General features: G+C 40.9%; 1 protein-coding gene and 1 long non-coding RNA gene across 2 annotated transcripts in view; one reads left to right on the forward strand and one right to left on the reverse strand.

The window, feature by feature from the left end:
• The window catches only part of LOC110501865 (parathyroid hormone 2 receptor-like), a 73,430-nt gene extending 62,677 nt beyond the window's left edge, over positions 1-10,753 (reverse strand). The window contains exons 1-5 of the mRNA XM_090216179.1: positions 10,661-10,753; positions 6,490-6,589; positions 2,101-2,211; positions 1,603-1,730; positions 1,300-1,397 (exon numbers count right to left, since the gene is read on the reverse strand). Coding sequence (XP_090072305.1) covers positions 1,300-1,397; positions 1,603-1,730; positions 2,101-2,211; positions 6,490-6,589; positions 10,661-10,753 — 530 coding nt within the window. The remainder of the gene's footprint in view (positions 1-1,299; positions 1,398-1,602; positions 1,731-2,100; positions 2,212-6,489; positions 6,590-10,660) is intronic.
• Positions 1-26,181, forward strand: part of LOC149972869 (uncharacterized) — a 75,759-nt gene that overhangs the window by 13,254 nt on the left and 36,324 nt on the right. The window lies entirely within an intron of this gene.

Below are 26,181 nucleotides of genomic sequence, written 5' to 3' on the forward strand. Positions count from 1 at the left end.
GTTAGCGGTAGAGGGACTGAAACGTGGGCAGCAGTGTCATTTGGCCTATCCATGAGCTGGGTGTGGGATAGTGACAGTTCGTTGTACTGGGTGTGTTGTGAGGAGGTTGGGGTAGAACTGTGGGGATCTGGACCTTACTGAACAGGCTTGATACTCCAAGCAGAGCCCTTCACTGCTTTTTTTTACGTCTCTCCAGAGATGTTCGATCGGGTTCATGTCCGGGCTCTGGCTGGGCCACTCAAGGACATTCAGAGACTTGTCCCGAAGCCACTCCTATGTTGTCTTGGCTGTGAGCTTAGGGTTGTTGTCCTGTTTGAGGTGAATCTTCGCCCCATTCTGAGGTACTTAACGCTCTGGAGCAGGTTTTCATCAAGGATCTTCCTGTACTTTGCTCCGTTCATCTTTCCCTTGATCCTGACTAGTCTCCCCAGTCCCTGCTGCTGAAAAACATGCCGCCACCACCATGCCTCACCGTAGGGATGGTGCCAGGTTTCCTCCAGACGTGACTCTTGGCATTCAGGCCATAGAGTTCAATCTTGGTTTAATCAGACTTGGTTTTGTTGCTAAACAACCAACCCGTCTATCTGCATCATTCAATATGCCTGATGAGACAATTTAATGACGGACTAAAGCGTATCCAGTACTGCTGCCTGGTCTTTCTATTTTGCTTATTGTTTGTTGGCCTTGAAACATACTCACTTTCTCAGAAACCCTATCTAAAAAGGCTTCTTGACCATGCTTAAAATCTTTATTATTTACTTTAATATCCCTCCTCTCAATGTTTGGAGTATTTGAGCTTTTTTCAACTAAATTGCATTCATTTCAGATTACTCTGCATTTCCATGTTGCCAAATGTATTTTCACACTCTGCAGTGCACAGCCAGGAAACTGCTATTTCCACACTGGCTTTCCTAGTTCTCATTTGCCTGAGCCAAACTCCCATTAGGCCTCTGTCTGTTTTCATCTATTGATTATTACTGGAAGCCTCTCACACTCTTTCAGAAAGACATGCGCATGCACACATGCAAGTATGCACACAGACAGGCGCAAACACACACACACGTTTGTTTTTACTATACTTGTCGGGGCCCCCCAAAAATTCCCATTCAAAATCCTATTTTCCCTGACCCTTGACCCTAACCTTAACCCTAATTCTAACCCTAATTGTGACCCTAACCCTAAAGCTTTCTTCCTTGTGGGGACCGGCGAAATGTCCCCACTTGTCCAAATGTTCCTTTTATTACTATCCTTGTGGGGACTTCTGGTCACCAAACCACACAAACACACACACACACTCACCTAAAATATCCGATGATGAAGATAGCCACTAGTAGAGAGCTGAAGGACACAGCGTAGCCTACGGTGTACATGACATACAGACGCTCAAAGAAGTCCTGCTGGGAGAAGGATACAGGTACTGTAGGTACAGATGTAGGATCTTAATTGGATCACTCTTTTGTTGCTGAGAATTTTTCTTCTATGGATAACTGGCTTTGGATAAAACAATCTGCTAAAAGACAATACAATATATACAGTGGCATTGTAGGGTTTCCTGCATATGTGGGGATAAGGCCGCTGCAGTAGCTACAGAACAGTACTCACTTTCCCCCTCTCGTTGCTTGGCTTCAAGAACCCAGGGCCCAGACACTCTGAGTAGTTAGGCCACGTCCTGTTCAGGCTCTCCACAAACACCCACGACCCATTGATGTCACACTTCCTGTAGGCATGACCTGTAATATATATATATCAACAAATCAACATACTGTATCTCTGTAGCTTACTTGGTTTCACTTGGCACCTCAAGTGAGGCAGTACATAATTCAAATTTCTAAAGTCACTATGAATCCACTCTAAATGCACTATATCAATCATACATTGGTAAACGGGAACCCATTCTCCCATGCAGGCAGAGTTGTTTGTCATAATACTTTCTGTATACTTGGATTAGACAATACATAATTCAAGTATTAATATAAACTAGCTATGTATCAACCATACACAGGTAAAGGGGAACAACATAGAGATGTTGTGTTCAAATTATATTTCTATGGGGAACCTGGAACCTGTTCTGCCATGCAGGCAGAGTGGGGTGTCATCTACCTTTGTGGTTGAAGTCAAAGATGTAGCTGGGGCAGAGGACCTTGGTGACAGCTCCTGGGTAACCCTGTGGCCAGCAGATAAGGCCATCCCAACCAGGGGGGCAGAGATCATCTAGTGGAGAGGCAGAACACTCTTTTCAACTACAGTGTGTGACCGGTGCAGGACCTCAGAGATACAGTAGGAACACGTTGGGAATGGAGGTTGTTCGAATGCTGCAATGTTCCTAACTTTGACGTTCTACTATATTGACGTTTGAATACAGCATTGTACACTTTGGATAATTTTATAGCTTGATCATATGAGTTATATTGATTCTATACAACGGGTCCGTCTAATGCTGGATGCTGATTGATTAAAACTGCATTCCAGCCGGTGTCTATTCCACAAGTTACCACCGGCTAAAGCTATGATGTTAAAATACCTATTTCATCTCACTGCGCAATCCACTGTCTCATCAGCCCATCCAGGCAAATTTATAAACTTGATCTCATCTAGACATTATCTCACATTTCTTTTAGACTAACCTTTGATATTCAACTGTAGAGATTTCTATAAACACTTGCTGTCTGTCTCTCCAACATTTTCAACATTGTTTCAATATTGAAATTGGATCTCCAGCTGTCCCATAGTAATGAACGTGTTCAGGAGGAGACAGGCAGGCAACCTTCTCAGTCAGTCGAAATCATGAAAGCGGATTCATTTTGATTGATATACAGTATACAAAGAAATGTAGTAGAAAACAGGTCAAACGAAACTAAATGCAGCAAGGTTGCAGTCTTTCCAGATTCAGTTTGAAGTGATTGTGCTAGCTGTGTTGTTGGCTAGCTGTGTTGTTGGCTAGCTGTGTTGTTGGCTAGCTGTGTTGTTGGCTAGCTGTGTTGTTGGCTAGCTCCTCTGCTCTAAACAACAGTGTCCTGACAAGTGAGCACATTTTCTATGCCAGGTGAAATAATATCATTAGCACATTGTTATGGATGTATCCAAATAAATGTGACTAGAAAACAACTTAAACAAATGCAAATGCAGCTACTTTGTTGTTATTCTGCCTGCACTGTTCGACCTTGACTGTAAGTTAGCCGTAGTTGGCTAGCTAGCAACCAAGGGATAAGAATTTTGTCAGCTAGTATGGCAATGGATCATTTACAACAAACTACTGGGTCACATGTCTGGCAACCGAATCGATAAAACGAACAATCGAACAATAGAGAGGCTTGGGTAGACTCTCTAGATTTGTGTCGGGACTGTATCTTGTGGAAGGATGAAATAGTATAAAGTTTCTGAAAATATGTCAATCATTATTTGAATATGTTGGTAAGCAGTTGTATAAAAGTGATAATGCCCTGGAAGCCGGTGTTTGAAGGATACACTGGCACTGTTTGCCGGCCGTCGACTTCGTCCAGGGCCTGACAACACTCGTGCCAATATATCCTCCAAACACCAGCTTCGAGAGCCTTATCACGTGAATATCCCAATTAATGAAGTCAGTGGGATGTTAGGTTACAGAACGTTCAAAGTATGTATAATTTATTCCCAGTATACTATGTCTTCTTCACCTTGACCTTACAGTAGCAGAAGTGACATGCACGCCTTTAAGAGAACCTAGCGCTCCTCTATGAATTTCCCTTGCATCCCACCAGCAGACAGGCATTGATACATAGGTGAAGGTGAGACTCATCTTAGATCCAAACCGGGATAGTGTTTGTCTACATTCATTACCTCGGCTGACCTTCGGCTGAGTGAATGTAGAAAGCCAGAGGAAGGGAGGTGAGGACAAAATAATAATAAAACATTGTACATTTGGAGAGTTTCAGTTCAGAGATATGTCCTCTACTGTCACTGATTTCTTAGAACTGTTAAATTGCCTGATCCACTGGCCTCTGAGAACATAGGAACAGATTCAAAGAAACGTGTCTTGGTTTCCTGAGAGAGTTTTTTTTAAATCTGTTGTTTTAAATATGCACTAAGAATAACTTTTAATATAACATTGTGCCATCATCTTCATTCTAGCAGCTGTCAACTGTTGTCAACTGAATCTATTTGTTCTGTTCTGTCATCAGCAGAGAATCCATGGAAGTGTGTCAAAGTGAGTCAAACCAATCCAAAATGTCCTTTCCGGCCAGCCAGACAAAGGTGTGCCAACAGTTTTGGGTTGCCAGGTCAACTCATTAGAGGCTGCCGGGAAACCATTCAGAGAGTTTCACCTTGTTGTTCCCCGGAAGCAACATTCTGTAGCTTTAATCTCCCACAAATTAACACTGAGGAAAGCTACAGAAATGAGTGTGGATGAATTAACAAGGCAATAAGACCAAGATGATGCAAGAATTGGGATGGGCTAAGGCTGAGGGTCAGTGGGTTTCATCTAGGAAGTATGCCTCCCCTCAGGCATGATTAAGACCGTAGTGCGAGGATTCTCTGTCATCTGTATGATTCGAATCGCATTCACTACGTTGTCATCACTCTAATTTGCATATGCAGACTGATTTATTATGTCCTTTACTTGTATTCTAATTCTGGAACATAATCAAATGAAATGGTATTCGTCACATGCGCCGAATACAACCTTACTGTGAAATGCTTACTTACAAGCCCTTAACCAACATCTCAGTTTTAAGAAAAATAACAGTTGAGAAAATATTTACTAAATATACTCATGTAAAAAGAAAGTAACACAATAAAATAACAATAATGAGGCTATATACACGGGGTAACGGTACCGTGTCAATGTGTGGGGGTACAGGTTAGTCGAGGTAATTGAAGAAATATGTACATGTAGTTATGGGTAAAGTGACTATGCATAGGTGATAGACAGCGCGTAGCAGCAGTGTAAACACAAATGGAGGAGGGGGTGTCAATGTAAATAGTCCGGGTGGCCATGTGATTAATTGTTCAGCAGTCTTATGACTTGGGGGTAGAAGCTGTTAAGGAAAGTTTTGGACCTAGACTTGTCACTCCGGTACCACTTGTCATGCGGTAGCAGAGAGAACAGTCAATGACACAGGTGGCTTGAGTCTTTAACACATTTTAGGGCCTTCCTTTGACACTTCCTGGTATAGAGATCCTGGATGGCAGGAATCTTGGCCTCAGCGATGTACTGGGCCATACGCATGACTCTCTGTAGCGCCTTGTGGTTGGATGCTGAGCAGTTGCCACACCAGGTGGCAGGATGCTCTCAATGGTGCAGCTGTAGACCACACTATCTACCAAGAGAGTTCTCATATATACTATTTGTAGCCATCTATTTACCACCACAAACCGATGCTGGCACCAAGACTACACTCAACGAGCTGTATAAGGCCATAAGCAAACAAGAAAATGCTCATCCAGAAGCGACGCTCCTAGTGGCCGGGGAATTTAATGTGGGAAAATTAAATCCATTTACTTAATTTCTACCATCTTTCACATGTGCAACCAGAGGGAAAAAAACGACCACCTTTACTCCACACACAGAGATGCATATAAAGCTCTCTCTCCATTTGCAAATCTGACCATAATTCTATCCGCCTGATTCCTGCTTACAAGTAAAATGTTTAGCAGGAAGTACCAGTGACTCGCTCAATACGGAAGTGGTCAGATGCTACGCTACAGGAAGGTTTTGGTAGCAGAGACTGGAATATGTTCTGGGATTCATCCAATGGCATTGAAGAGTATTTCACCTCAGTCATCGTCTTCATCATGGAGGAATGGGCCAAAATACCAGCAACAGTGTGTGAAAACCTTGTGAAGACTTACAGAAAATGTTTGACCTCTATCATTGCCAACAAAGGGAATATAACAAAGTATTGAGATAAACTTTTGTTATTGACCAAATACTTATTTTTTATAAATTCATTACAAATCCTACAATGTGATTTTCTGGATTTTTTTTTCTCACTATAAAACAGCAAACATTTTCTCTTAGCCTCAGGACAGAATGTGTTGAAATGCAGGAAGTGATCTGAGCCCCCCTCACACCTTCAGGAAAGTTCATCACACTTGTACGCCTACTTACAGAGGTCTACCTAGCTATATCTTAGGCAGTACCACAGAGTCAAATCAAATCAAATTTTATTAGTCACATGCGCCGAATACAACAGGTGGTAGACCTTACCGTGAAATGCTTACTTACGAGCCCCAACCGACAGTGCAGTTTAAAAAAATGTGGATAAGAATAAGCGATAACAGTAACAAGTATCATGACATGTCTGAGGTGCCAGTTTGTATGTTGTCATTACCTGTAGGTTTGTGGATCCAGATGTTCTGGCAACACTGGAGGATTATTTTAGTAATCTAGCAGACTCTCTTATCAACAGCAATTCATACTTACTTACTGTACGTTTGTCTATACAGCAGCGGAAGCAGTACAGTGTCACAGACATAGGGCATGTTAGGGCATGTTTGATGCTGTATTACCGGCTGGGTTGCGGGTGGAGAGGTTCTGGTGACACTGGAGTTTAATGTCATAAAGAATGTACATCTGCTCCTCTGCTGTCAGGCTCTCCTCAGATCCACCCTGCAGGCGACAAGCATTGGGAGTTTAACATTTTAATGAGGAATTTTAGCAAAACAACAACATTGTGTCTTGGTAGAGGTCACTTGTGTCAAAACTCAACCTAATTGTTGCAAAACAGCACTCCCCATCACAGCACTCCCCATCACAGCACTCCCCATTACAGCACTCCCCATCACAGCACTCCCCATCACAGCACTCCCCATCACAGCACTCCCCATCACAGCACTCCCCATCACAGCACTCCTAGCTTGGGTGGGGAAAGGTTGAATTCAGCCACTGGAATGGAGTCGCTCTTTAAAGAGGTCAATACAGGGTATGAGTTCAGCAGTGATAACGTTTATCTGCTGAGATCTCTTTACCACCTTATTTTACACATAGACCTGGAGATTTGTCACATACTTTTTCTTACCTGATTTACAAGTAATGAAAGACATATCACAATGTAAAGAGATAACAAATGCTACATATTAAAAATACAAATGTTTTTATGCAAGGTTCATGAAGAATAATGCACCCCACAACACACCTGAAGAACTGTGAATTATGCATATCGTTGTTGTCTGATGAAAACCACATAGCAAACATTTTTTTAAAAACTAAAAACAGTAACAGTAAATCTCCTAAGTGTGTACTCTGAACATTTCATGACTCTAGGACCAAAAAAATGTATTCAGAAAAGTTTCATATTTCTATGTTTGTTCATGGGAAAATATGGTCATTTTTTTTTACAATTTCCTGAAAATGTTGAGTTTTGGACATCAGACAGCGACGATACGCATTATTTCTATCATAGTTGCCGCACAATTTCAGCACTCTCAAAGTAAATTACCAGACTGCAGGCCAGAAGAGCAAGCAATTATTTTCAGATGGTTCGCTCACTCTTCAAATAGTCTTCTTCATGGACTGTTATTGTAGTTCTTAGCTCTGATTAACAAAATAAGTAAGTAGTGCACATTGAACTACCTAATGAGGATTCACCAGAAGAGTTTAATGATGTTGTTGTTTGTGCGTTTCTTTCCCCCTCATCTTCCTGTTGATAATAAACATGCTGTTTATTATGGTGAAGAAGTTGAGACCAGAGAACTAGGAGGAGGAGGAGGAAGAGGAAGAGAAGAATGTAATGTCCTTCAGGTGAAGTAATGCTTCCCTTTCAAATCCCACTCAAAATATGAAACATTGATAATTAAGGACATTTACAAAAAAAAATGTATTAGCTCGTTATGTTGTTATATTTGTCCCATATGGAAAAACAAACCACAGTCTGTCTATGTGTAAGCCCTGCTGCAATCCTGAAGTAGCCTAAAGTACAGGAAGGAGTTGAAAGCGTTTACATTTTAGTTCCTGGTTGTATATCATTTCAATTTAAGATTAATGAATGTGCTTCACGTTGCCATGTGAATCACTATTTAGACGGTGCATGTCCTTGCGCAGAACAATATATTTCAACATTACATGGTCCACATGCATAACCTGTACTGTATGTAACTGATATTTGTCCATCAAGGCCTGGAGCTGAATGGACCTTCACTGGCAGGCTGAATTACATACACCTGACTGATTGAACGGCGTTGACTAGGGGTCAACCTTATAGACGCTAACAACCTCAACAGTTTAAGTCCAGGCACAGACACAGATACATTAGAAGAGTCAAATAGAAAGGGAAACGAGAGAAGGTGAATGTGTGCTGTGATGGACAGCTCTTGTCCAAAGGAAGCCTGGAAGCATGGGGGAGCATGGGGACCAAGAACCTCAATTGATGAGCAGATTAAATGGAATGATATTAGTTCTACTTTGTCTTGCCCGTTCACCCTCTGGCACCCATACACAATCTCAATTTGATCAAGGTTTAAAAATCCTTATTTAAACTGTTTCCTGGATTTAACACCTGGTCATGTCATGAATATTTGTTATTTTGATGTGTAAAGGGGGCATCAAAGTTACTCTTGAAGTATTTGGTTATCCATATTTGCAGAATTCGGAAGGAGAACGATCTCTCTAATTTGTTTATCGATACGAATGTGTCCCAGTGTTTCAGTTTCCTCAACCCTTTAAGCCCAATGTTACATTTTTGCAACACTTTCAAAACTATCTCTGGCTCAAAATGTTTCTTTCTCAATTTCTTTTTTTCTACTCGGTTTATTTCAAGTTATGTACTTGCATGAATGGCTTACACCATATGCTTAAGTTTGGGACCTGTGTGGAATTTGATATGTGGACAGGTTTCTAATGTTGTAGAAGCTTAGATGCCACAATAATAATACTGACATAGAACAAACACTACTAAGATATACATCTAGAGATGAACTATGTAGTGTTTGGCATGATTTTTGAGTTTAGGACATGTACAGGATGCAGTTTATTAAATGTTGCATTTTTACAACATTGGGTCTCACAGGATTAAAATAATGAATTCAGTCCATTTGTCATCTCGTTTATACAATAGGACATCTGTCATCAGTGGAAGCAGGCTAAGAACAACATTTCCTAGGTCTCAGGGAAGGGGAAAGTGTTAGTCACGGCATGTCAGTGATTTAGATCTGTTGCACATGCAGGTACTGTAAGCTGTGTTAACCCCCCCCCCCCTCCCTCGAGAACCCAATATTGAAGGGAGTAGCACACAGCGTGGTACGAGATCTTCAGTTTCTTGGCAGTTTCTCGCATGGAATAGCCTTCATTTCTCAGAACAAGAATAGACCGACGTGTTTCAGAAGAAAGTTATTTGTTTCTGGCCATTTTGAGCCTGTAATCAAACCCACAAATGCCGATGCTCCAGATACTCAGGTAGTCTAAAGAAGGCCAGTTTTATTGCTTCTGTAACCAGCACAAACGTTTTCAGCTGTGCTAACATAATTGCAAAAGGGTTTTCTAATGATCAATTAGCCTATTAAAATGATTAACTTGGATTAGCTAACACAATGTGGGATTGGAACACAGGAGTGATGGTTGCTGATAATGGGCCTCTGTACGTCTATGTAGACATTCCATAAAAAATGTGCCATTTCCAGCTACAATAGTAATTTTCAACATTAACAATGTCTACACTGTATTTCTGAACAATGTGATGTTAATAGATTTTCTTTAAAAAACAAGGACATTTCTAAGTGACCCCAAACTTTTGAACGGTAGTGTGTGTGTGTATATATATATATATATATATATATATATATATATATATATATATATATATATATATATATATATATATATATATATATATATATATATATATATATATATTACAATTTAAAGGTGTGGTTTAGGAGGTCAGAATACTTCCATTGACGAACATTCCTTTTATAGCAAAGAAGTAAGATAGGAGGTTAACTCTTCAAATTCAGCCAGAAGGACAACCAAATATTATTACAATTAAATATAGAAAACCTACAAAATAGTTAACCTTTCAAATATATATGTTTTTGATTGCAAAACACAAAAAAAAGTATTGATCATGTTGATCAATTTGGTCATTTCAGACATAATAAAACTTCATTTCGGATTTATATACCAATAGACAATATTTTCCATCACATGTAAATGCTTTTCATCCATTTGGATGTGATTTTAATAGAATTTCACAGTTGTCTTACCACACATTATTCCTACAGTACCATTGAAGCCCAATGTGGCATTTTTGCAATGTTTCCAGAATTTTCATATTGTGAATCCTGTAAGAAGTATTTCTGAAGAGTAATTAATCCCCCCCCCCCCCCCCATTTGTATCTATGCTTGGGTCTCACAGGGTTAAATAATCGATTCATTATGAAAGTCTAAATATGATTTTCCACAGCTGATATTTTTTTTACTCAATGTTCAACTTTGGCAATTTATACTATTTAAAACATAATGCACCCATCCAAACCAAATCTAAACAACAAAGCTACAAATGGCTATATTGTTCCACTAATGCATTACTAGTAAAGGCCCAGAGTAATACTTTTGTGAAAAAAAACGAGCAACAAATTCAGGGGAGAGTGCAGAACCCTCAGCACCCCTACTTCCCGCTTATAAAACAAAATGTAATGTCATATTTCCAACACAGCTGAACAATTAGGCCGAAGCTTTGCTTCTTACCTGTGCGTCAACAAAAGTCCAGCACAGGAGGAATGAGACCAAATTCCATAAGATCCACTTCACCATACCTCCAAACAAGGCAGTTTTTCTCATAGCTGTTTGTAAAAAAAAAAAAAAAAAAGCGTTGGCTATCTGGTGTTTGAAACTCAAAATGTGTTTTTAGGTTAAAAATGATTTGCCATTATGAATTGCATGGTCGTCATCAGGTTCACCATCCCCGTATTAGGAAACATGTTACATATCCGACTTGTTTCGACTATGACTGTAAAATCTTAAAAAATAAAAGTTAAAAGGTTCATAAAATATAAATTTCCCGCGCAGGTGACACAAGCTCAAAAACTAGGAAAAGGTCAGAGAGCGCATGCAAACACATGAAAAGAATTCCTTATCCATAACACACATTTCTTCTTCTTCTGCCACAACGTCTCAGAACAAGTTTATACATCCATTCCAGTTGTTGTGCCTGTATCCGAATGTCTACACTTTTAGAGAGAAGGGCGCAAATTCCCGGTCCTGGCCAAGCTTGGTGAAGACTTGAATAGGTACGTGCTGTTGATACAACTAAACTATAGAGCGCGGGGATCTTTTGATGGTTCGGCAAAATACAATTTTCTCTTCCTTAATTTCCACAGTCAGCCCTTGTCCGTTCAGTGCACACAGTTATTTCAGCATTCAAATTATTGAACAGGAAACCAACAGCGCTACACAGCCTGACACGAAACTCCACCTAATACATTAATCACTCTCCAGGTTTGACTCCACAGAAGTTTAGATTTTGTCACTATTTTATAATGTATCATCAGTAGAAACACACTTTAAAGCAAGTCTTGACTAAGGAAATAGCTCAGAAACTTTTCTATTCAAGGACCGTTTGAGTTGCATGCTTTTCTTCTCTGTTCTCGTTTTGCACTGCTGAAGAAGGGGAGGAGCTATCCATGGTGCTGAAACTTCGTTAGAAGGACAGACACGAAATTGGATCGATGGTGCTCTAGAAATACAGGAAAAACTATCATTCTTCAACGAGGTGGGGGAAACACGTCCATGTCATACCAAGATGACCTCTCTCTCTCTTTCTCTCCGCCCCTCTCTCTCTCTCTCACTCTCTCTCCCCCACTATCTCTTTCCCTCTCTCTCTCTCTCTCTTTCTCTCCGCCCTCTCTCTCTCTCACTCTCTCTCCCCCACTATCTCTCTCCTACCTCTTTCTCTCGCTCTCCATCCCCTCTCTTTCACTCACTCTCTCTCTTACCCCCACCTCTCTCTCTCACCCCCACCTCTCTCTCTCGCTACCCTTCTCAATTAAATTAAATTCAAAGGGATAAGCATGTGCTGACATTGCCAGAGCAAAAACATTCCTCTCCCTCCCCAGCTCCTCACTGCAGGCATGTACAACAGGTCATAATTAGTGCAAGCAGACTATGAGCAGAAGCTACTCAATCTTTAAACTGTGTGTGTGCAAACTTATGTGTGAGCTTCTGTGTGTGGTGTGTGTGCATGTGTGCGGGTGAGTGCTTCCATAAATGCATGTGTATGTGTGCACATCACACTAAACCATCCTTTCCCTGGTAGATTTCGGACAATTGCAAAGGTTCAGAGAACGTAAATATTTCAGATTCCTCAGCACTCAACAAAGCATTTTATTTAAAAAGATTGACAAGCACTGGGCGCAAAGCTCATGATACTTGGATCCAAAGCGTGCTGCTCAGACTCCTGCGCCACCACAGTTCACAATGCTCTAGCAAGCTGTGAGAATACTTGATGATACTTGATGGTATGAGGTTGGTTGGTTTGCAAATCCTTTACCAAACCATAGCCCTAACCTTAACCACTGGGAATGAATACCTAAACTCTTTTAACCTTTGAGTTGTTCATGCGAATGAATGTGTCAGAAAAAAAGACGTCATTCATAATATGTCTAATTCATAAGGGAAACTATGAGATCTTGTTGTCATGGCGCCCTCCCAGCATCCAATTATGAATTCTAATTAAAATGTAACACTTGGTACCACTACTTGTTGATTCAGAAACATAATGTGCAGAGCAGGAAGTCGGGAACCTATTCATGACCTGGGTTGGAGGCAGGATAAGAAGAGGAAAGTGAAACATCAATAATTGCACAGGAAAACACACAGTCTGGGTTACTGCTGTCTCCAAAAGTGCGTGTGAGAGGGGGTTCTCTTATGATTCTGTTCCATCTTCCATCTGATGGTAAAAGAACAGAATAAACTCGTCCTGAACTCGGCAGATTTATTTATTTATTTCACCTTTAGTTAACCAGGTAGGCAAGTTGAGAACAGGTTCTCAGTTGCAACTGCGACCTGGCCAAGATAAAGCAAAGCAGTTCAACACATACAACAACACAGAGTTACACATGGAATAATCAAACATACAATCAATATTACAGTAGAAAATGTATATACAGCATGTGCAAATGAGGTAGGATAAGAGATAAGGATCAACGAATCACCAGCAGTGAGAGCGACATCATTGATGTATACAGAGAAGAGAGTCGGCCCGAGATTTGAACCCTGTGGCACCCCCATGGACACTGCCAGAGGTCCGGACAACAGGCCCTCCGATTTGACATACTGAACTCTATCGGAGAAGTAGTTGGTGAACCAGGCGAGGCAATCATTTGAGAAACCAAGGCTGTTGAGTCTGCCAATAAGAATGTTGTGATTGACAGAGTCGAAAGCCTTAGCCAGGTCAATTAATACGTCTGCACAGTAATGTCTCTTATCGATGGCGGTTATGATGTCGTTTAGAACCTTAAGCGTGGCTGTGCTGCACACATGACCAGCTCTGAAACCAGATTGCATAGCGGAGAACGTACGGTGGGATTCGAAATGGTCGGTAATCTGTTTGTTAACTTGGCTTTCAAAGACCTTAGAAAGGGCAGGGTAGAATAGATATAGGTCTGTAGCAGTTTGGGTCTAGAGTGTCTCCCCCTTTGAAGAGGTGGATGACTGCGGCAGTTTTCCAATCTATGGGAATCTCAGACGATACGAAAGAGAGGTTGAACAGGCTAGTAATAGGGGTTGCAACAATTTCAGGAGATAATTTTAGAAAGAGAGGGTCCAGATTGTCTAGCCCGGTTGATTTGTAGGGGTCCAGATTTTGCAGCTCTTTCAGAACATCAGCTATTTGCATTTGGGTGAAGGAGAAGTGGAGGAGGTTTGGGCGAGTTGCTGTGGGGAGCGCAGAGCTGTTGACCGGGGTAGGGGTAGCCAGGTGGAAAGCATGTCCAGCCGTAGAAAAATATTCATTGAAATTCTCAATTATTGTGGATTTTTCAGTGGTAACAGTGTTTCCTAGCCTCAGTGCAGAGGGCATTTGGGAGGAGGTGCACTTATTCTCCATGGACTTTACAGTGTCCCAGAACTTTTTTGAGTTTGTGCTACAGGATGCAAATTTCTGCATGATAGAGCTAGCCTTAGCTTTCCTACCTGCCTGTGTATATTTGTTCCTAACTTCCCTGAAAGTTACATATCACGGGGCCTGTTCGATGGTAATGCAGAACGCCACAGGATGTTTTTGTGCTGGTCAAGAGCAGTCAGATCTGGAGAGAACCAAGCACTATATCTGTTCCTGGTTCAATTTTTTTTTTAATGGGGCATGCTTATTTAAGATGAAGAGGAAGGCACTTTTAAAGAATAACCAGGCATCCTCTACTGACGGGATGAGGTCAATATCCTTCCAGGATACCTGGGCCAGGTCGATTAGAAAGGCCTGCTCGCTGAAGTGTTTTAGGGAGCGTTTGACAGTGATGAGGGGTGGTTGTTTGACCGCAGACCCATTATGGATACAGGCAATGAGGCAGTGATCACTGAGATCTTGGTTGACAGCAGAGGTGTATTTGGAGGGCAAGTTGGTTAGGATGATATCTATGAGGGTGCCCATGCTTATGGATTTGGGGTTGTACCTGGTGGATTGATAATTGATAATTGACTGATAATTTGTGTGAGATTGAGGGCATCAAGCTAAAATTGTAGGATGGCCGGGGTGTTAAGTATGTCACAGTTTAGGTCTCCTAGCAGCACGAGCTCAGAAGATAGATGGGGGGCAATCAATTCACATATGGTGTCCAGGGCACAGCTGGGGGCAGAGGGTGGTCTATAGCTTGCGGCAACAGTGAAAGACTTGTTTCTGGAAAGAAGGATTTTTAAAAGTAGAAGTTCGAATTGTTTGGGTACAGACCTGGATAGTAAGACAGAACTCTGTAGGCTATCTCTGCGGTAGATTGCAACACCGCCCCCTTTGACAGTTCTATCTTGTCGGAAAATGTTATAGTTAGGGATGGAAATCTCAGGGTTTTTGGTGGACTTCCTAAGCCAGGACTCAGACACGGCTAGGACATCCGGGTTGGCAGAGTGTGCTAAAGCAGTGAATAAAACAAACTTGGGGAGGAGGCTTCTAATGCTAACATGCATGAAACCAAGGATTTTACGGTTACAGAAGTCAACAAATGAGAGCACACTTCTACATCACCAAAGAACAGAGGAGGAGTAAGATGAGGGTACGGCTAAAGGCTAACAGGACTGGTCGTTTAGTGCGTTCAGAGCAGAGTAAAAGGAGCAGGTTTCTTGGCATGAGAGAATAGATTCAAGGCATAATGTACAGACAGAGGTATGGTAGAATGTGAGTACATTGGAGGCAAACCTAGGCATTGAGTAATGATGAGAGAGATATTGTCTCTAGAGACTTTTAAACCAGGTGATGTCACAGCATATGTGGGAGGTGGAACTAAATGGTAGGCATGTTGAGCAGGGCTAGTGAAATAAGAAAATAATCACTAACCAACAGTAATGGACAAGGCATATTGATATTAGGGAGAGGCATGCATAGCCGGGTGATCAATAGGGGTCCAGTGAGTGGTTGGGGTGGCTGGAGACACGGCGATTCAGACAGCTAGCAGGCCAGGGAAACAAGCTAGCAGACCAGGGCTAGCAAGCTATCAAAAGGGCCTTAGAGGGACGTCTCGACAGAGTAAAGTCTGTTTTGGTCTCCGTGTTGGTGACGTCGATAGGCCAGTCGTGATGGATTAGTAGGGTTCGAAGTAGCAGAGGGGTCGAAGTCCAATTGATAAAAAAGGTATACTGGCCCAAGAAATTGGCCGATGGATCTATACAGCTAACAGTCCAATATGCTCTAGACAGCTAGCAGCTAGCGGGCCGCGGCTTTCTGGTGGGCATTCAGGGGTGGTCACGATGTAGAGGCCAGTTGAGTACCCCCTCGGGCAGATAAAGTCGTAGTCCAGTCGTGAAGGATCGGCGGGGTTCCATGTCCTGAGCCGGCACTAGACGGGGTCCGAGTATTGTAGCCCAGGAGTGGCTGATGGGCCTCTAGCAAGCCGGGAGAAAGGGCCTAGCATGGGCTCCAGGCTAATTGGAGCTAATTGGATAGCAGCTAGCTAGCTCCGAAGATTCAGGTGAAAATGTCCAGAGCTTGCGGTAGGAATCCGGGGATATGTAGAGAAAATAGGTCCGGTATGCTCTGGTTTGAGTCGCGTTGTACAAACTGGCGAGAGCTTTCTGAGCTAAAGGTTAGCTTGAAGACCGCTAGCAATGATTAGCTGACTGCTAGCTAGTAGCTAGTGAGCTGGCTAGCTTCTGTTGTGGGATTCCTTATTTGAGGTGAATAATACTTTACAAAATAACAGATCCGCACCACATTGGGTGAGGCCGGTTGCAGGAGAGTGTTTTGAAGTTGAGTTTTAGAAAAAAATATTTAAAAAGATATACGAAGAAAAATATATAAAAAAGATATATACACGGGACACAATAAGACGAGAACAAAGGACATCTGGCTGCTACTTCATGTAGTAGTTTTTTTGAGAAGGGTGTGCTTGAAAGAATGCCCATTACTCTGAAATGTTTGGTTGTATTGGAGAGAGTCTCAGTCTTAAATAAGTTTCCACACATGCTAGCGAGGGCCAAGAATCCACTCCCACATAGGTACGTGGTTGCAAAGAGCATCAGTATCTTAACAGCGTGATTTGCCAAGGCAGGATACTCTGAGCGCAGCCCTATCCAGAAATCTGGCAGTAGCTTCTGATTAAATTCAATTTTCACAGAACCGTTTTGTTGCAATTTAGATGAGGCTCTCTTTTTCAGATATCAGTAAGTGGGCTGGAGGTAGGGCATGAAAGGGATAACGAATCCAGTTGTTTGTGTCATCCGTTTCGGGAAAGTACCTGCGTAATTGCGCACCCAACTCACTCAGGTGCTTCGCTATATCACATTTGACATTGTCCGTAAGCTTAAATTAATTTGCACACCAAAAAATCATACGATGATGGAAAGACCTGTGTGTTGTCCTTGTCAAAACCTCTCTGGGATAGGGGGGATGCTTGCGTCCCACTTTGCCAATTGCCAGGGAAAATGTAGAGCGCCAAATTCAAATAATAAACTATAAAAATCATTAAATCACACAAGTAAGATACCAAATTAAAGCTACACTCGTTGTGAATCCAGCCAACATGTCAGATTTCAAAAAGGCTTTTCGGCGAAAGCATGAAATGCTATTATCTGATGATAGCACAACAGTAAACAAAGAGAGAAAGCATATTTCAACCCTGCAGGCTCTACACAAAACACAGAAATAAAATATAAATCATGCCTTACCTTTGACAAGCTTCTTTTGTTGGCACTCCAATATGTCCCATAAACATCACAAATGGTTCTTTTGTTAGATTAATTCCGTCTATATATATCCAAAATGTCAATTTATTTGGCGCGTATGATCCAGAAAAACACAGCTTCCAACTTGCGCAACGTCACTACAAAATATCTCAAAAGTTACCTGTGAACTTTGTAACTACTTTTGTAATACAACTTTAGGTATTTTTAAACGTTAATGATTGATCAAATTGTATACGGGACTATCTGTGTTCAATACAGGAAGACAACAAACTAACGCTACCTTTCTGGTCTTGCGCAACTCTCAAACAGTACACATAACGTGACAGTCATTCAAGATGGCCGTACTTCTTCATTACACAAAGGAATAATCTCAACTAATAAATTCTGTTATACTCACAGACATGATTCAAACAGTTTTAGAAACTTTAGAGTGTTTTCTATCCACATCTACTAATAATATGCATATCTTATCTTCTGGGGATGAGTAGCAAGCATATCTTATAAGTAGCAGGAAGTTGAAATTGGGCACGCTATTTATCCAAAAGTGAAAATGCTGCCCCCTATTACGAAGAAGTTTTAATGCAGACAGAGAAGAGCTCCAACTTCTTAATCATAGGCTCAATTTTGTCCCGCACATTGAATATAGTTACGGAGAGTCCCTCTAATACTAGATTCAGATCACGCAGGCCTTACTTTCTTTAACCATTAATACATTTTTTAGCAAACGGTATGAGCAGCAGCTATGTTTTGCTACATACAGACCTTTAGTGGAATTCCCGCGAGAGAGTAACAGTTAATGTGATTGGATGTTAATTATTTGAATAGGCTACCTGTATTTGACATTGTGTTGTTATTTCGCTGAACACTAGATGTTTATATTTTATTTTTGGCAGTGAAACGAGGCTACTCAGGCAAGAAAAAAACCTCATTCATATGTATAGCCCCGTTGGAAAATCAAAATGGACTGTTTGAAAATGAAAAAAGAAAATTAAATAATATATATATAAAAAATGCGAATCAGATTTCTATTTGGCGTACCCCCGAGAGCATTGCTCGAACCCCTGGTGGTACGTATACACCAGTTTTGGAATACCTGCAAAGCATCAGTCACCCTAAAGCTCTAATCATCTCAACTCAATCAATACAACGGCACTTCACTTCATATTCTATTCTGGACAATATATGTGCAATTACACAATGGTAATCCCTAGCATTGCCAGTGTACTTAAGTAAAACTCATTTAAAGTACTACTTAAGTCGTTTTTAGGGGTATCTGTACTTTATATTTTTGACAACTTTTACTTTTACTCCACTACATTCCTAATGAAAATAATGTACTTTTTACCGCATACATTTTCCCTGAAACCCAAAGGTACTTGTTACATTTCGAATGCTTAGCAGGACAGGAAAATGGTCCAATTCACACACTTATCAAGAGAACATCCCTACTGCCTCTGATATGGCGGACCCACTAAACACAAGCACCTTGTTTGTAAATTACAGTGGGGCAAAAAAGTATTTAGTCAGCCACCAATTGTTTCTGGTGTCCTTTGACAGCTCTTTGGTCTTGGCCATAGTGGAGTTTGGAGTGTGACTGTTTGAGGTTGTGGACAGGTGTCTTTTATACTGATAACAAGTTCAAACAGGTGCCATTAATACAGGTAACGAGTGGAGGACAGAGGAGCCTCTTAAAGAAGAAGTTACAGGTCTGTGAGAGCCAGAAATCTTGCTTATTTGTAGGTGACCAAATACTTATTTTCCACCATAATTTGCAAATAAATTCATTAAAAATCCTACAATGTGATTTTCTGGATTTTTTAGCTGATGAATTCAATGCCTACTGTGGGGCTTGTCAGATCAGAATCATCCGTTGGATTGGGTTGAGCTCAACTCAAAGTTTTGGGGAAGCTACTCTGAAAATACAGTTTAGCAAGCCAATATTACATCATACTGGAAGAAGTTAAGCTACACTAAAAACAGCCTTAATAAAAAATATAGTTTATTTAGCTAAAATAACTGAAAAAGTAGTTCACTATATGCAAACTACTTCGTGAAAAATTATCATAGTTAAATCTGTAATGTCATAGACAAAAAATAGCAAGAACAGGTCACCTTGGCATCATATGGTAACAGAAGATGTAATTTAGCATATTAAATACAAAATGTTCTTGTCTACTTCACCCATATTTTATTTTTGCACAAAAGTAGTGTGTAGTCCCAGTAGTTGGCAAAAAAATAAATAAAATGCAAAAAAGTCCTCATAAAGTAAGGATTCTTTACTTGTATAACAATATAACAATTTTGAAAAAAAAATGTATTCCTTCTGCCCAATCACCACCCTTTTCCACCCTTAAAAACCCTACCAATATTTGAATTGAGTTCAACTACCACCAAGATACTGCAAAAATAAAGTTAAATTACTAGTTGAACTACATATAGTTCACTACTCCCCAACACTGCAGATGTACACCATGTGTTCTTGCCTTTGTCCTGTTGCTAAGGAAGCCTCTGTGCAATATGGCAAAAGATATAACTGTAAGTCATTATACTTACAGACAGCTTTCCTTACTGTCCACCTCACTGTAATTCTCAGGTAGCTCACACAAGAGATTGCCACTGTAGGCTACAATATCATCAATGTCCACTGGCTCATTTGAACAAAGATACTCGCTCTCTCTCTCTTTCTCACTTCAATTCAAAGGGCTTTTATAACGATTTTCTTCTTCCTCTGACGAGGAGTATGAGAGATCGGACCAATGCGCAGCGTGGTAAGTGTCCATAATATATTTATTAAACTGAACACAGAATACAAAAGAACAAGATAAATAAATAAACACCGAAACAGTCCTGTGTGGTAAACACAGACACAGAAAACAACTAGCAACAAATCATAGTGGGAAAACAGGCTGCCTAAGTAGGGTTCTCAGTCAGAGACAACGATAAACAGCTGCATCTGATTGGGAACCATACCAGGCCAAACACAGAAATACAAACATAGAATACAAAACATTGAATGCCCACGCCAACTCACGCCCTGACCAAACTAAAACAGAGACATAAAAAAGGAACTAAGGTCAGGACGTGACAGCTTTTTTGGCATGGGAAACATATGGTAACATTGCCAAAGCAAGTGAAGTAGATAATATAAAAAAGTGAAATAAACAACAACAAAAAATTACATGAAACATTTCAAATGTCATATTATGTCTATATACAGAAACGTTTCATCTGAGGAGGCTAGAAGGGAGTGAATTTGTTGTTGCCTAATTGTTTTTGGGTAGGTTTCTACACTACTTTCCTTCCATTATTTCCTTAATATTATGCAGTTCCTCTGGCTTTGATGCCTCAAGATTGAGTATTGCTCTGTTCAAGTACACTGTGATTTTGCTGTGATCTGATGGAGGTGTCAGTGGGCGGACTGGGAACGCTCTGAGACACTGGGTCAGTGATAAAGTAATCTACAGTACCACTGCCAAGAGATGAGCAGTAGGCGTACCTACCGTAAGAGTCCCCTCAAAGCGGGGCGGCAGGGTAGCCTAGTGGTTAGAGCGTTGGACTAGTAACCGGAAGGTTATCCCCAGCTGACAAGGTTATCCCCGAGCTGACAAGGTACAAATCTGTTGTTCTGCCCCTGAACAGGCAGTTAACCCACTGTTCCTAGGGCGTCATTGAAAATAAGAATTTGTTCTTAACTGATTAGCCTAGTTAAATAAAGGTAAAAAATAAAAATAAATAGTTGTGTCTAGAGGGGCACATTTGGCAGGAAATGTTGTCACCTCCAGGTAGGTGTTTGTCCCCCTGTGTGCTAAGAGTGTCAGGTTATTGTTCAGTTCTGGAATTTAGTATGCCTCTGTGCAATGTAAATGGTTGATATATTTCAAATGTCATATTATGTCTATATACTGTGTTCTAACGATATGAAAATAGTTCAAGTACAAAAGGGAAAATAAAGAAACATAGGTTGTATTTACAATGGTGTTTGTTCTTCACTGGTTGCCTTTTTCTTGTGGCAACAGGTCACAAATCTGTCTGATGTGATGTCACACTGTGGTATTTCACCGAATAGATATGGGAGTTCATCAAAATTGGGTTTGTTTTCGAATTCTTTGTGGATGTGTATAATCTGAGGGAAATATGTGTCTCTAATATGGTCATACATTTGGCAGGGGGTTAGGAAGTGCAGCTCAGTTTCCACCTCATTTTATGGGCAGTGTGCACATAACCTGTCCTCTCTCTCTCTCTCTCTTCCCCCCCTCTCTCTCCGCCCTCTCTCTCCCCCCTCTCTCTCCCTCTCTCTTTCTCCCTCTCTCTTTCTCTCCTCCCCCCTCTCTCCCGCTCTCAATTCAATTACATTCAAAGGGGTGAACATGTGCTTATACTGCCAAAGTACAAACATCCCTCTCCCTCCCTCTCTAGCTCCTCACTCCTTGCCAATGTGTGTATGTGTGGACAGTTTAACCCAATCATATTCATTAAAAGTCACCAAGGCAGGTTGTACTCAGTAGCTTGTGTGGAGTTCAAAAATAACATGACAGCTTCCATTGATTTTACTCACCGTGCCCTTGGTACATGCAGACATGGACAACAGGTGGTAAACCATGTGTTCTTGCCTGTGTTTTGTTGCTTAGTATGCCTCTGTGCAATATGGCAGCAGCTATTAATGCGAGTCATTATTCTTAGAGACTGCTTGCCTTATTGTCCACCTCACTGTAATTCTCAGTTAGCTCACACAAAACATTACCACTGTAGGCTACACCATATATTCAGGCCTATAATTAAGTCCAATGTCCCTTATGAGCAATGTAAGCTGTTTTGCTCTAATAACAGACTGCCACTGCAGGCTACAGTATATTCAATGCTTTATGTCCAATGCTCAACGAAAAACTAAAAGGAAAAAAATGAAAAAAGGGTTCCAAAAGGGTTCTTTGTGGAGGAATAGGGTTCTACCAATATTATCAGATTAATTATCAGAATAATTATTGGAAAATAAGAGTTCGTTGTAAGGCAAAGAGGTCTAACTAGAAATGTTTTCATCCTAAGAAACTTGTTTAGAATAAAGGGTTATTTGATCATTGTTTGGAAGACAAGAAGGGTTCTACATAGATCCCTTCTGAATCAGCTTTTTAAATTGTAATAAGCTTTTTAAATTGTATTTATTTTAAATCATGTTTAAACTTCAACACCAGGAGTTTGAGTCATCTGATTAGTTTAAAAAGACAGGTGTGGGAATGTTTTGAATTTATATGGGAATATTTGTACATACAGTGCCTTCGGAAAGTATTCAGACCCCATGAATTTTTCCACATTTTGTTATGTTACAGCATTATTCTAAAATGGATTACGTTTCTTTTTCAGCAATCTACACACAATTCCCCATAATGACGATGCAAATAAACAGAAATACTCTAAATTGATCTCAGGTGCATCCTGTTTCCATTGATCATCATTGAGATATTTCTACAACTTGATTGGAGTCCACCTGTGGTAAATGCAATTGATTGGACATGATTTGGAAAGGCACACACCTGTCTATATAAGGTCCCACAGTTGACAGTGCATGTCAGAGCAATAACCAATATAGAGCTCAGAGATAGGATTGTGTTGAGACACAGATCTGGGGAAGGGTACTAAAAAATGTCTGCCGCATTGAATTTCCCCAAGAACACAGTGGCCTCCATCATTCTTAAATGGAAGAAGTTGGGAACCCCCAAGACTCCTCCTAGAGCAGGACGCCTGGCCAAACTGAGCAATAGGGGGAGAAGGGCCTTGGTTGAGGAGGTGATCAAGAACCTTACAGTCACTAACAGAGCTCCAGAGTTGCTCCGTGTGACAACGTGCATCTAGGTGGCAGGTGTATGAGTCAGGTGCAGGAGAGCAGGGATGTCTGAGAAGCGTGTTTAATAAGAAAGTCCACCAACACAGGAATGGCAAAAAGTACAACGCCCTCGACAACAGAAAACCTGTACAAATGTACGGAGGAACAAACAAATTTACGACACTCATATACTTCAGAACCCGTGAAAACAAATAACGGTTATACTTAACACCTCACAATCAACGACTAATCAGGCAACAGGTTACAATTATACACACAGAAATTAACGCAATGAAACCAGGTGTGAAAAAGACCCAAAGACAAAACAAACAGAAAAGGAAAAAGGGATCGGTGATGGCAAGTAGATCGGCGACGCCGACCACCAAGCGCCGCCCGAACAGGGAGAGGAGCTACCTTCGGTAGAAGTCGTGACACTCTGTGGAGATGGAAAAACCTTCCAGAAGGACAACCATCTCTGCAGCACTCCACCAATCAGGCCTTTATGGTAGAATGGCCAGACGGAAGCCACTCCTCAGTAAAAGGCACATGACAGCCTGCTTGGAGTTTGCCAAAAGGCATCTAAAGACTCTCAGACCATGAGAAACAAGTTTATCTGGTCTGACGAAACCAAGATTGAACTTTTTGGCCTGAATGCCAAGTGTCACGTCTGGAGGAAACCTGGCACCATTCCTACGGTGAAGCATGCTGGTGACAGCATCATACTGTGGAGATATGTTTCAGCGGCAGGGACTGGGCGACTAGTCAGGGTCGTGGCAAAGATGAACAGAGCAAAGTAAAGAAAGATCCTTGATGAAAACCTGCTCCAGAGCTCTCAGGACCTCAGACTGGGGGCGAAGGTTTACCTTCCAACAGGACAACAACCCTAGCACACAGCCAAAACAACCCTGGGGTGGCTTCGGGACAAGTTTCTGAATGTCCTTGAGTGACCAAGCCAAAGCCTGGACTTAAACCCAATCGAACATCTCTGGAAAGGCCTGAAAATAGCTGTGCGGCAATGCCACTCATTCAACCTGACAGAGCTTGATAGGATATGCCAAGGATATCCAAATATTGGTGTGCCAAGCTTGTAGCGTGATACCCAAGAAGACTCGAGGCTGTAATCACTGCCAAAGGTGCTTCAACAAAGTACTGAGTAAAGAGTCTGAATATGTAAATGTGATATTTCAGGTTTTTATTTTTTATAAATTAGTAAACATTTCTAAAAGCCTGTTTTTGCTTTGTCATTATGGGGTATTGTGCGTAGATTGATGAGGGGGAAAAAACGATTTAATCCATTTTAGAAAAAGTTAGTAATGTAACAAAATGTGGAAAAAGCAAACGAGTCTGAATACTTTTTGAATGCCCTGTATATCTAGCATTCCCTTAATAATTGTACATATACAGTACTGACATTGTTGGTATCTTTGCCATGAATTATGTCTTTCAAATTAGTATTTTTGTGATTTTATTGAGCAGAGCGTAGGAGAATAGAAGGTAGTATGAACCAGCAGTGTACTGCATTAAATGGTACACTGCAAATTTGCCAGTTTCGCCCGGTGTTTTTTTTTTTTTTGTGTAACATTTCTAGTGTTGATTCACGAGTTAAATTCATTTAACACCCAGTGGTGTAAAAGATCCCCAGTGCTGTTGTTGTGTTATTGTTAATAACCAGAGTTGAGAGTGATTGTCATTTTTTCTCTGTGTTGAGTAAAACACTCAACACCACGCCCATCATTATCATATTTCCCAGCATGCTCTACTGAGGGTTGATTTTCAGAATTGGAAGAAAAGATAAAAAGGTTCTTCTTTTTTTTCTAAGAGTGTATGTGAGATCAAAGGTTGGCAAAGCACTATTAATATATGGTGGGTAGGGTTTCAAAATTCGAGTTACTTTCCTGGTTACTTATGTAACTCAGCTTTACATATTATTCTAGCTCCCATTAGCTTCTCTTGTCAGGTGTATACCAATAGCCGTTTTAGGACCACTATTGTTTTCACTATATATTTGACCTCTTGGGGATGTTATTCGAAAACATAATGTTAACTTTCACTGCTATGCGGATGACACACAGCTGTACATTTCAATGAAACATGGTGAAGCCCCAAAATTGCCCTTGCTAGAAGCATGTGTTTCAGACATAAGGAAGTGGATGGCTGCAAACGTTCTACTTTTAAACTCGGACAAAACAGAGATGCTTGTTCTAGGTCCCAAGAAACAAAGAGATCTTCTGTTGAATCTGACAATTAATCTTAATGGTTGTAGTCGTCTCAAATAAAACTGTGAAGGACCTCGGCGTTACTCTGGACCCTGATCTCTCTTTTGAAGAACATATCAAGACCATTTCAAGGACAGCTTTTTTCCATCTACGTAACATTGCAAATATCAGAAGCTTTATGTCCAAAAATGATGCAGAAAAATTAATCCATGCTTTTGTCACTTCTAGGTTAGACTACTGCAATGCTCTACTTTCCGGCTACCCGGATAAAGCACTAAATAAACTTCAGTTAGTGCTAAATACGGCTGCTAGAATCCTGACTAGAACCAAAAAAGTGGATCATATTACTCCAGTGCTAGCCTCTCTACACTGGCTTCCTGTCAAAGCAAGGGCTGATTTCAAGGTTTTACTGCTAACCTACAAAGCATTACATGGGCTTGCTCCTACCTACAGTGCCTTGCGAAAGTATTCGGCCCCCTTGAACTTTGCGACCTTTTGCCACATTTCAGGCTTCAAACATAAAGATATAAAACTGTATTTTTTTGTGAAGAATCAACAACAAGTGGGACACAATCATGAAGTGGAACGACATTTATTGGATATTTCAAACTTTTGTAACAAATCAAAAACTGAAAAATTGGGCGTGCAAAATTATTCAGCCCCTTTACTTTCAGTGCAGCAAACTCTCTCCAGAAGTTCAGTGAGGATCTCTGAATGATCCAATGTTGACCTAAATGACTAATGATGATAAATACAATCCACCTGTGTGTAATCAAGTCTCCCTATAAATGCACCTGCACTGTGATAGTCTCAGAGGTCCGTTAAAAGCGCAGAGAGCATCATGAAGAACA

This window comes from Oncorhynchus mykiss, chromosome 22, assembly GCF_057628025.1.
Source record: "Oncorhynchus mykiss isolate SJ-2025 chromosome 22, ASM5762802v1, whole genome shotgun sequence".
Lineage (NCBI taxonomy): Eukaryota > Metazoa > Chordata > Actinopteri > Salmoniformes > Salmonidae > Oncorhynchus > Oncorhynchus mykiss.